This window comes from Panthera onca, chromosome B2, assembly GCF_046562875.1.
Source record: "Panthera onca isolate mPanOnc1 chromosome B2, mPanOnc1 haplotype 2, whole genome shotgun sequence".
In the NCBI taxonomy this organism is placed as follows: domain Eukaryota; kingdom Metazoa; phylum Chordata; class Mammalia; order Carnivora; family Felidae; genus Panthera; species Panthera onca.
In genome coordinates this window covers 89,116,031-89,128,542 of record NC_138343.1, presented here as the reverse complement: position 1 = coordinate 89,128,542, position 12,512 = coordinate 89,116,031, and the positions used below count along the sequence as shown (strand labels likewise).

Genomic DNA, 12,512 nt, shown 5'->3' with positions numbered 1-12,512 from the left:
CATGCTGAGCTAGCATGGAGCCCAACATGGGGCTTGATCCCAAAACAGTGAGATCATGACCTGAGCTGAAATCAAGTTGGATGCTTAACTGGCTGAGCCATCCAGGTGCTCTTCCAGTTTTTTGGTATTACAAATATTCCTGCAGTTAATAGTCAAAATAATGATTAGTCAGTAACATATCTTTTTATGTTTTTCCTACGTGCTTGTGAGATAGAAACCTTTAAGAGGACTGATAAATCCAAGAGTAATGCCTTTGTGATTTCACTAGATTACAGGAAATACATCTGCATAGAGGTTGTACCCCTTTGCGTTCCACATGCAATGTGTATGAGAGCTCTTTTCCTCACAGCCCGGCCAACAGAGAATGTTGTCAGACTTTTGCATTTTGCCAATCTAATACATGTGGAAACATATCTCATTGTAGTTTTAACAATGCATTTTCCTTAGTTTAAGCAGGACATACGTTTGACTTAATTTTCCTTTTTATAATATTTCACTAGATATTACTAATTTCAGTTTTTTCTTTGTCTAAAAGAATGTAAATGTGGGAGATAAAGTTCTCTATGGTCTCTATGGCGTAGTGGAACACAGTGGCTCAATGAGAGGAGGTCACTACACGGCTTATGTGAAAGTGAGAGCGCCCTCCAGGAAATTATTGGAGCATATCACTGGAAAGAAAAATGTACCCGGTATGCCATCCTAAGTTTACGTTGTTCTTAAAAACAAATGAATTTTATTCTTCCTTTCCTGGAAGAGGTAAGCTGTTTCATGGATTACCTCCAGTGGATTCGCTTTGTTAAAGTTAGGTGAGGAATATCTTTAACAGTACTTAGATAATCTTACAGAACTTTAAATATCCTAAGACTGTACCCTTCTTCAGGGTGTTAAGTCATTGTGTGTAGTGGCATTTTATTTAACACAACACAACACCAAAAGATTCTGAAGACCTACCAGGTCCTCAGAATAGAGTTGGGGTTGAAAATTTGCAGGCTTTGCTTATGGATCAGCAAACTTTCTTTGTTTTGTTTTGTTTTTTCTTTCTTTCTATTTCAGTGAGAATGATTCTTTTCCTTGAGCAAATAAATATCTAAAAGTTTAATATTTCACTAGATAAAGTGAAGTGATACTATATTAATGCTTTGAAAGTTCATTTTGGAAGATGTTTAACACAAGAAGAAACATACACAATAAGATCTAGCGTTAGGTAAATACAGTTTGTGTGATGAATGTGTTGTTGTTTAGAATGTAGAGCAAAAACATACTTATTGTAAAATTATACTTCTTTTTGTTTCGTTAGATTTGAAAGAACCTGACAGTGAATCGGCAGACCAATGGGTCCATGTTAGTGACACTTACGTGCAAGTGGTTCCAGAATCAAGAGCACTTAGTGCACAAGCATACCTTCTTTTTTATGAAAGAATATTATAATTATTTGTTAATAATTAATGGTAATGATTATTTAGATCACTTTTGTTCAAATGCTGCAATGATAACATAATATGCAATGTGCCTTTGTAGTCTTTTCTGTAGGAATAGATGTCCCTCAAATGCCCTTGGAGATTTTTACCATTTTTGGCAAATCCTTTTAAAGTAAATTAAATTTACTCAGTGCTTTCGAATGTATATTCTTAAAATAAATGTGTACACATGTTTTTAAAGAAAAATTTGTCCTGGAAAAAAACCAGAATCTGCGGTATTAGAGGAAACCCCCTTATAATGTGGCTTATTACTATGAGAATTCAGAAATAATGCTGGCCAATCAAATTGTTCCTTAAAACAGTGTTTACCAAATGTTAGTCACATACCATTTCATCTGTATGTACTGTTTACTGGTTATTTTTAACCTTATTATTTAGCGTTACATTTTTAAACATAGCCTTGTTTTGAGCATATTCCACATTCTATGTGCTAGTTTTGTTTTTTCTAATAAGCATTAAAATAAATATATAACTACTGAAGAAAAATTGTTCATTCATGTAGCACTCCACTGAAAATCACCTCAGGGCTGTCTAGCCATGTATGTATACCACTATGTGGGAAACATTGCTATAACATACACTTACACAGTAGGCATAGTGACCTTGTCTTATTTTATGTGGTTCAACCATTTAAAGATCCCACTGTAGCTTCAGTAATAGGGGTTTACAAATAAATTCTTGATTAGCTTATTGAGGTTTTGAGAACTAGAAAAATATTGAAAGATATCAACATATTATTTGCAGCCTATTCATGATGGAGTTAAGGAAAATTTGCATATAATTAGCCAAGGTCAAAATGTAATTATTGATCATTGTAACATGCAGAATTGGTAAATAGAAGTTTTTAATCCATATGGGATCATTGGATACTTTTGAAATATAAATTACCAAATTATATTTGTAAATGATAGAGAATTATATTGTCATTATACTTGACAGGGGAATATAATACATTTTCTAGTTCTGTAGGTCAGTAAGTATTAATTGTGGTTTTGGGTTTGAGATCACTTTTCTCTGTCTTCAACAAGCATCATTAATAAATTCAAGTGAGGTTAGCTTTTATTGTAATGGGGTATAAGGTTGGCATTTCAGATTTTAAATAAACAATAGCAAAAATGCGGTAGTTCACCCTCCACCCCAGAATACAAGTTATTAAGCTGTCAAAACTTGGCATGAAAATATTACTATTACTTAGACTTAAAATTTTAAAAAGTAATGGCCACTCGGGTCTGACATTACTGAATCAAAATACATAACTGCATGGTTCAAGCATCCTAATTATTAGTGCCAACAAATCATACTACAGGCAGCTACTGGCTAAGTGCCTAGTTCTAGTTCACTCTCCTCTTGGGAAGGAAGGATAGGAATAGTAGCTGTAGATTATGTGTGGAAATATTTAACCAAGCCTCTGCCCCTTCTTAACATTTAAGTATATATAACATTAAGTTCACCGGTGCTGCCTTTTCATATATAAATGAGTGGAACTGTGATTAGTGTTAAAGATGGTAATAATATACAAAACTCAGAGCTTAAAAATGTCATTGCACAAATTCTATTTTTTGGGCATTGAAATTCCAGTAGTAGTATTTTCTTGATTTTTAACTTGAAGTGATGGAGAAATATAGCTTTATGAATTAATCTGCAAACTCAGGTTGTGTCCTGTAAAAATCAGTTTATACTGTCTAAATTAAACAGAGTTTTATGTTTAATCATAATCCATTAACATTGAAGTTTTCAGTACCAGAGCAGTGAATTTTTTTGTGGAAAATATGTGTTAAATCTCTTTATTCAAGTTAGCCATACTGGTAATGACAATTACTATCCCTTCCCCCAAAAGTAAAGATACCATTATGAGGCATATGTTTTCCATTAGGTGGTCACTAGCTTCTTGTTTCATTGATAGAGAGATAGACAAGAGAAAAGGAGAGAAAGAAAGAAGGAAAGAAAGATGAAAAGGATAGGAAAGAAACAAGAGCGTTCTTTTCTGTTGCTTGTTGGTTTCATCCCTTACATAGCCAAGTCAGAGATGGTAAATGGTTGCCGAGGGCAAGAATCAGGGAAAGTGCCTTGTCCTCTTTTCGTTAATAGGATGCCAAGAAATGCACCAGTGCTGTATTTATCAAAGAGGAGACCTATTGAGCTTTATTCTGAGTACCAGTAAAGACTGACTTTTCATTGAGATACATTGTAGCTTCAGAATATTACCTGGGTACTCAAGTGCTGTGGTAGTTTTTATGCTTAACTTCACATTTAATCATTAAGTAGGTATTTTTTGAACACCTGCTATGGGTCAGGCACTGTGCTGACACTATTTTAACGTTTTAAAATGGAGAGGCCTCTGTATGTTTTAGACATTATTCCAGAAGTAACATGCAAAGACGATACTTTATTTTCATTTCATGGTAAAAGCGCTAAGTCTGAAACCTATTTTTTTATGGCCTAGAGTTTATAAATATTTTTCAGGGTCTGCTGGTAACCAAATAAATTTTATTTTGATACCTAAGAATTTCCTAAAGATAGATTTGTAATAGAGAAAGTATGTTAAGTTACACATGGGCCTACACGTTTATTCTGAAGATTCTGAATGCACATCTGCAGGGTTACTGAATTGTAAAGCTACTGTAATAACAATAGTTTCTAGATGACCTCAGGACACCATACAAATAAGTGAGAAATGTTTACAGAGTCTCAAAACAACTACCATAGTGTTTGGCCAAATGAGTGTCAGATGTAAAACAGAAATTTCATTAGCTCTATTTAGAAAATGGTTTACAGGGTATGTCTAACCCCAGTTTCCCCTGGTTTTTCCTGTTTAAAATGGTAAAATTTTGATTATGTGCCAATTATGTGAATATTTTTGACATAACCAAATATATGTCTGTATTTAAGATTTTGTTATTTAATGTTTTAAAACAGATGTGAAAACCCACCTTTCTGGGTGGCAGGAAGAGTAGTAGTTGGTGTCAGTCCTAAGAGTAGTTGATTCCTGTTTTCTTGTTTTGAATGTTCCAACAAAACTTACCAAATATGACAGCTCTTAGCTCACATATGTGGTGAAGTTAGCCAGTAATTTTAAACAATAGCTGAATAAAATTTCCTGAAGATTACTGTAGAATGTATCACCTTCATCTAATTTTTATAGTACAAAATAACATTCTGTCTACTTTTTCTAAATTCATATTCATGACTTGTCTGCACGTTACCTGATCAAATAAGCCTAAACTAAATACGTTATGTGCAATAAAATTGAGCCTTTAGATATTATCTAGTGCATTAAGAAAGACTATTTTTAGATATGAAAATATTTTGGTTCATGTAGAAATCAATTCAGATTTGTTTAAAAGATAGTTGGCTATATTTTTAATTTTGAGTAATGCTGGTTATATAGCATTCCTAGTGTTTTATCTATACTTTTTTTTGCGGTGTTTTTAGAAAATAACTATGTAACTTACTGAGCATTATTTTGATGTTACTTTATAAAAATGCATAATAAATATTAAATTCTTTATGTTTCACAATTGGTCCTGGAGTTTTTGCAGTGCACATTATCGATAATATTTTATTTATCAGCAGTGTATTTGCTAACTTAGCTATATTCAAAATATCCTTCCTACGGGACGCCTGGGTGGCTCAGTCGGTTTGAGCGTCCGACTTCAGCTCAGGTCATGATCTCGCAGTCTGTGAGTTCAAGCCCCGCGTCGGACTCAGAGCCTGGAGCCTGTTTCGGATTCTGTGTCTCCCTCTCTCTCTGCCCCTCCCCCGCTCATGCTCCGTCTCTCTCTCTCTCTCTCTGTCAAAAATAAGTAAACATTAAAAAAAATTAAAAAAAAAAATCCTTCCTATTTTAGAAATTATTTCAGAGCAAAATCTTATTTTAGGTCATTTTCCCTCTAATTTCTATACTTACCAAGGGTGGGTCTTGATCCTTTCATATGTTTCTCAAAATGTTTGGATTATTTAGACAGGAAAATTTATTAGGATATATTTGGTTTGCCTATTTTGAATTTAAACATTTTTGGGTTATGAAACTCTTTGAGATTATGATGAAAGCAATAGACCATCTTTCATTTGTTCAATAATTTGATTATTTTTTGAATACCTTCTGTGTGGTACGCATTTGGAAATACAGCACTGAACACAAGAGACAGAAATCTGAGAAGTAAGGAAATAGACATTTTAAAGTTTATTTTGAGGGGGCGGAGAAGGGCAGAGAGATCCCAAGCAGGCCCTGTGCTGTCAGCATAGAGCCCATTGGGGCTCTATCCCACAACCATGAGATCATGATCTGAGCCCAAATCAAGAGTTGGTGGCTAAACCACTGAGCCACCCAGGTACCCCAGGAAGTAAAAGAATAAAGAAAAGATATATCAAATAATCAATGATATGGAGAAAAGTAACATTACCTACAGAGTCATATGGAAGTTAAGGTCTGTGGATGAAAGATGTTCTAGGGATAAAATGTGTTATGATATTAGTCCTGATAGTCCCGAAGGGAAGCTATGAGTAGGGGGAGAAGGAAGGTTTTAATTCTGGGGCCTGTCATCATTTTTGCTAATGGCAGTGTAGGGGCTAGGAAGGGAAATCTTGACAGGTATCTCAGAAAAATATATACTGAAGATTTTTGTATGTAATTTCAGAGTTTCATGGACCTCCCTGAAGCTATTTTCATACATTTTTTAAGTTGCACTCAAGCAGAATTATCCAAAATGTTTGTGTTCCAATATGTATCAGGATAGTGTAGATTTTGCTGCAGTAACAAATAACTCCACATCCCAATGGCTTAACACAACAAAAGTTTATTTCTTCCTCACCCAAAGTCTTCCATGAATCTGGGCAATCTGCACAGGCAACTATTTTCCAACTGGTGATTCAAAAAAAAAAATCTTTTTTAATGTTTATTTTTGAGAGAGAGACAGAGTGTGAGCAGGGGAGGGGCAGAGAGAAAGAAGGAGACACAGAACAAGAAGCAGGCTCCAGGCTCCAAGCTGTCAGCCAGAGCCCAATGGAAAGCAAACTCATGAGCTGCGAGATCATGACCTAAAGTGAAGTTGGACGCTTAACCGACTGAGCCACCCAGGCTCCCCTCTAACTGGTGGTTTTGTAATCCAGGCTTTTATCAGGTGGTTCTATCATTTTAACACCAGGTCTCCACTCTAGCAGGGGAAGAGAGCATTAAAATTCTTGCACCAGCCGTTAAATTCATCTTGGATGTGTCACTCACAGCCCATCGGCCAGAAGTAGTCACATGGCCCTGCCTAATTGCAAAGAGGGATGGGTAGGATAAGTAAGAAAGAGTAAGTCTCCCAAGGGCTGTCTTGTTTCACTTAGCATAATCTTTTCAGAGTTCACCAGTGTGGTAATATGTATCAGAGTTCCATTCCTTTCTAAAGCTAAGTAATAGTCTATTATATGTATATACCATAGCTTTAAATAATTTTATTCTTAAATGTTAAGATGGATGCTATATGGAACTTAAAGTGTTAAGTTAAAGATTCTTAAAGAACTTAAAGATTCATATCTTGAATGATAGGAATACTTCCTAATTCTGTATCTTTTCCACATCTCATTTAACTTTTCCACTTAACCTTAAGGCTAACTTGATTCCACAAGTACTAATACAAAGTACTAACATGAACATATCCTCCCTTTGAATTTTCTACTTCATATAGTGCAAACAGGGAAAATTAATTTAAAAAGTAATTTACAATGTCTGCTAATCTGTTAGTCATAAATAGCAGATTGCCAGGACTGGCAAGATGGTGGCTGCTTCAGCACTTTCTGATCAAGGTGCAGAATAACCAGACTGAAGCAGATCATATACATGACAGCTGCTCAAACAGACACTTTTTTTTATAAAAAAATTGTTAATGTTTGTTTTTGAGAGGGAGACACAGAGCATGAGCAGGGGATGGGCAGAGAGAGGGAGACACAGAATCTGAAGAAGACTCCAGGCTGTGAACTCTCAGCACTGATTCTGACACTGTGCTCCTACTCACAAACGGTACCTTGAGATCATGACCTGAGCTGTCGTCAGATGCTCAACCGACTGAGCCACCCAAGCACCCCTCAGACAGACACTTTAACCACAAAAATACATTCCGAGAAAGTTTGGTGTTGGAATACATATATATGTGTGTTATCTCCTTCAGGTCATAACATTACAGGGAAATCCCAAATAGTGGTGAGGGAAAGGGAAATGGGACTATGAAACTCCTTTCCTGGTTTGGCCAAAAGTGATTTGAGAGAACGTCTTAAGGTGGCACAAGGAACAAAATATGAGATATTTAATAATTATCTTTATTTGGCAATGGGTTTCCAAAATGATTGACCTATATTGGGGTTGTTCAAAATATTCGCTCATTTGACAAATTCAAGAATTCTTGTATGATAAGCAGTATGCTGACTGGCTGATTAGCAGAGATGGGGTGGGAGGAACCATACCAGAAAATTGCTTCAATTTTTAACTAGAGAAATAGATTACAGGAAGTTAAGAACATATGAAACTTTAAGTAGGGCAATGAGGTTTCATAAAGAAGTTTCTCTGATTAGAACGTTTCTCAAAGAAACATACTTGAGTATCAGGCCCTATGCAAAAAATCTGGGTAATAAAATCAGAGCAAAAGCAGTGGTAACAACTGGTAACATGTAGTATCATGTCTTTTATTTCTTAAGTGATTTAAAAAATCCGTAGTGTGTGTAGACTTGTTTGTGCTAAGTGGAAATTGGGGAAAAGGGCTAAAAGAATGGAGCTTTTCTTTTGCTTCCTGTAGTATCTTCATGCACTCACATGGTGTTGCCAAGTAATTATTTGTAAGCGTTTCTTCCAAGATAAAATTTTATTTCAAAGGCCATGTGGATTCGAGGACCAGCATATCTTTAGCTATTGAGGACTTCCTTCTGCTGATCCAGGAGTATCTAGGTTTCAAGTGTTCTATTAAGGAAGACTGAGTTTCATACAAATAGTATGTATATTTCACATCTATATTTATCTTCTTTACCCATCTATATGTACATAATTTTATTTCTCTTGCAATTTGCTTTTTTTTTTTTTTTTTTGCTTGCACAATTCCCAATGAAACAACTTGGTTCACTCTTGAGTCCGGCAAAAGTTTCTAGTTACTCTCTAGAAAGGCACTTTCCAAGATTTAGTTGAGAAGTAAATACTGTATCTTCGTAATACTTTCGCTTTCCTTGTGATTTTTAGCTCCTAGCCTGGAAATTGATACTTTTGATACTTTAACGTCGTTCGTATTAAAACATCGTGCAAAGTATTCTATTCGAGGAAATGCATTGCAGAAATCCTTACGGGAGGCCATCTTGTAGTCCAGAGAAATGACCAACAGGACAGAAACGGATAGCCCCACTTTTCCCTAAGGGTTACGGGTAAAGAAGGAAAATATCGGGACTAGCTGGGAGACGTATAGCTCAGCCAGTGTCGCCAGAAGGGGGCGCGAAGTTTTGAGGTTAACAAAGACCAGCCGCCGCGGGTTCAGTTAAGGTCTCTGCAGTCGCTACCATCCAGACTGGGCACTTCACTAACGGCCGGTCTGCCCGAAGCGGAACCCTCAGAGACGTTCTGTAAATACCGAAGTCTGGAGAACTCGAGAACTTCCGACCAGAGCCTGGCCAGCCTGAAGTGCCGCTCTCTACGGCCGAGCAACACGCCGTAGTTGGTTCAGTTTGACCCTGACGCCCCGCCGTAGTGTGAAAGTAGCGCAGCGAATTCAGCCTCCCTTTTCCGAAGCGAAAACGTTGCTGGGAGAATATACTGCCCCTTGAAAGAGGATCCGTTGCTAAAGTAAAAAAAAAAAAAAAAAAAAAAAAAAATTGAGGGCGTTCTGTACTGAACACGTAAGCTCCTGGCTGTCTGCCCACTGTAAAGATGAAAATGAGTTGAGCCTGGCTCAATTAAGAGGTAACCTACAGGGATGTTCAGACACTTGCACGATGTTGACTAAGAAGTCCCGGTGGTTTTGCCCAAAACAAAAATGGCACCGAGACAAATTAACGGGGTATAGTCACGTGCTGAAAGACCAGGATGGGGGACAACATGGCTTCAGATGACAAGCGGATGTTATTATTATTCACTTCCGGGTGCAACCAATCAGGCGCCATCTTGTCTTGTTCGTGAAGAAGTAGAAGCATCGAAAGGTTTGGAGAGGTATTACAGGAACTGTGGCGACAACGGGGTTCCGGAACCAGAGTGGGTAAGTGGTGGGAAACAATTAGGCGTGGGGACTTGCCCGGCCATCACAGCCTTCTTGGTTTCCGTGGCGAAGGTAGATTAACTTAAACACGTAAGCTGCGTACGCTGCTTGGCGCGACTGCTGGAACCTCATCTCCTTAAAGAGGCGGTGTCCGCCCGATTTGGTGAATTGGATCGGTGCTCTCAGTGAAGAGGAAATGTTGTTATTAAAGAGAACACTCACGACTTCTTCCTATAACTCTGAGAGTTTTCTCTCGGATCAGAAGGGACTAATTGTTGGGCTCCTGACCGGCCGTTAAGCACTGCGCGTGCGCAGTGGGAACCCCCTTATGGGGAGGGGGGTGCAAGGGGGCGGAGGAGGCTGGGGCCCGGACCTGGACCTTTTGCGCTGTGCAGTTCCGACTACGCAGGCGCGGTCAGGGCACATGCGTCCTGTTAACTCCAGTTAGGTTCCCTAGTTTGTATTTTTCTTGTTTTTATCCAGCGAAGGACTTTGTGTGTTAAGCTTCAAGAGGGAAAGAGTAGTATCCAACATTTCAGATGTATTGTGGTGGATATTATTGTCATCTGAACATCATGAGCACTCGAGAGTTTGGTTGTTGGTGGTTAACTTACAGAAGAGCAAAATAAACTTGGAATGTGTGACTTGAGTGCCGCAAAGCAAAAATAAAAATAAATTTGAACAGTAAAGATTCACCTGTAGGACTGTCGTGGGGCTGTAGGGATAGTAATAGTAAATCGGTTCTTTGGAGATGTTCATGAGACCATATTTTTTAAAAAAAATGAACAGATTTTATTTTTTAAAAGTTTTTGATTTACAGAAAAATTGAGCAGATAGTACTGAATTCCTATAAAAACACTCCTGCCTTATACAGTTTCTTTATTATTAATATGCATCAGTATGATGCATTTGTTAGAATTAATGGACCAATATTGACACATTATTAACATTATTATTATTGTAGTTTCTTTGTATTTCCTAAGTTTTAACCTAATGTTTTTTTCTGGCTCATGATTCCATTTAGGATACTATATGACATTTAGTTGTCATGTGTCCTCAGCCTTCTTTTAGTTGTGATAGTTTCTCAGGCTTTCTTAGTTTTTGATGACTGTAACAGGTTGAATTGTGTCCCTCCAAAGTTTATATATTGAAGTCCTAACCTCAGTATCTCAGATATAGCCATTTGTGGAAATAGGGTCTTTAAAAAAGTAAAGTGAAGTCAATAGGGTAGGCCCTAATCTGTTATGACTGGTGATCTTATAAGACGAGGTTAGGACACAGAGGGAAGACCATATAAAGACATAGAGAGAAGACAGCCAACTATAAGCCAGAGAGAGAGGCCTTCGAAATAAATCAACCCTGCTGACGTTTCCATCTTGGATTTCTAGTCTCCGGGAGGATGAGGAAATAAATTTCTGTTCTTTAAGCTACCCAGTCTATGGTACTTTGTTATGGCAGCCCTAGCAAACTGGTACCGTAAGTTGGACAGTTTTGAGGCTCACTGGTCAGGTATATAATAGAGTTCCCTGCGGTTGGAATTTGATGTTTTTCTCATGATCAGACTGATGTTAGGGGTTTTGGAAAGGAAGATTACAGAGGAGCAGTGCCTTTTTCATCACATCCTATCAAGGGTATGTAATATGAATGTGAAAAATCACCTCAGTCACCTGCTTGAGGTGGTGTTTGTCAAGTTTCTCCACTGTAAAGTTCCTCTTCCCTAACAACCCCCTCCTTTCCATACTGTACTCATTGGAAGGAAGTCCTTTTGCACAATCTGTACTTGAGGAGTGGAGAGCGATGTTCTCCCTCCTTTTTAGGATGTAGTATCCACCTAATTTAGTTGGAATGCTTCTGCATGAATGATTTGTCTGTCCCTGCATATTTAATCATTTGTTTATATCAGTGTGGACACATAGATATTTGTGTCATAAGTTGTCTTAAAATCCATCGTTACTTTATTTTGTTGCTCAGATTGTTTCAGTTTTGGACATTGGGAGCTCTTTTAATTGTCTACTATGACATGCCTCCATCCTTTTTTTTTTTTTTTTTTTTTTTTTTTTTTTTTGGTATCTATAACCAAACTATCCAATTCTCCAATTTTTTTTGAGTGCCTCTTTTTATCTGCAAGTGGCAGAGCATTTCAGTATATCCTAAAATGCATGTCCCATCAAATAGCAAAATTTGTTTTACTAAATTTCAAATGATTACAACGTTAGCCTCTGCTAGGGCCATTTCCACCTAACCTGAATTGAACAGATGAATTCTTTTTGGCATTGAGGTCAGTCATCTGATATGCAGTGACGTGGCAGGGGAGAAAAGGATTGTTGCATTTTGTGGTTTCTAAACTGTGTGTGTGATCTGAGAAACATTTTACCATATGCACTAAAGGATAGATGTGTTTCTATATCTCTTTGATTTTGCAATTGATGCTTAAGTACTTTAAAACAGATACTACATTTTCATTCTCATTCATCTGTTAGTTTATGAGAGGACTTTTGCAAATATTAATGACTGTCACTTAAACAAGTAATTTTAAGAATCTTAGCAACAAGTGTTCTAATATAGAGTTATCTAAGAAATGGAAAAGATAAACGATGCCATTTCAGGTTGTATTAGTTTCTTAGGGATACTGTAATAAATTATCATAAACTGAGTGACCTAAAACAACAGAAATTTATTCTTTCACAGTTCTCTGGGCTGGAAGTCTGAAATAAAGTTTTCTACAGGGCCATGCTTGCTTGCTCGCTCCACCCTCAACCCTCCAACCCTGCTTTAGGGGAAGATCCCTCCTTGCCTCATCCTAGCTTCTAGTGGCTCTCAGCAATCC

The 12,512-nt window shown here is 37.2% G+C and overlaps 2 protein-coding genes across 17 annotated transcripts in view; both read left to right on the top strand.

The window, feature by feature from the left end:
• The window catches only part of USP45 (ubiquitin specific peptidase 45), a 76,436-nt gene extending 71,457 nt beyond the window's left edge, over positions 1 to 4,979 (top strand). For 5 of the 7 annotated variants that reach the window (XM_078447159.2, XM_078447158.2, XM_078447160.2 and 2 more), the window contains 2 exons: positions 536 to 689; positions 1,298 to 4,977. In XM_078447159.2, coding sequence (XP_078303285.1) covers positions 536 to 689; positions 1,298 to 1,428 — 285 coding nt within the window. In that variant the 3' untranslated portion in view covers positions 1,429 to 4,977. Of the gene's footprint in view, positions 1 to 535; positions 690 to 1,297 lie in introns of all 7 variants that reach the window. The other 2 variants (XM_078447163.2, XM_078447164.2) reach the window with 1 other exon arrangement.
• A 4,573-nt stretch (positions 4,980 to 9,552) lies between these two features.
• The window catches only part of PNISR (PNN interacting serine and arginine rich protein), a 28,205-nt gene continuing 25,245 nt past the window's right edge, over positions 9,553 to 12,512 (top strand). For 6 of the 10 annotated variants that reach the window (XR_009605138.3, XR_009605140.3, XR_009605139.1 and 3 more), the window contains exon 1: positions 9,553 to 9,685. The gene's annotated coding sequence lies outside the window, so the exon portion shown is untranslated. The remainder of the gene's footprint in view (positions 9,686 to 12,512) is intronic. The other 4 variants (XM_060616245.2, XM_060616248.2, XM_060616247.3 and 1 more) reach the window with 4 other exon arrangements.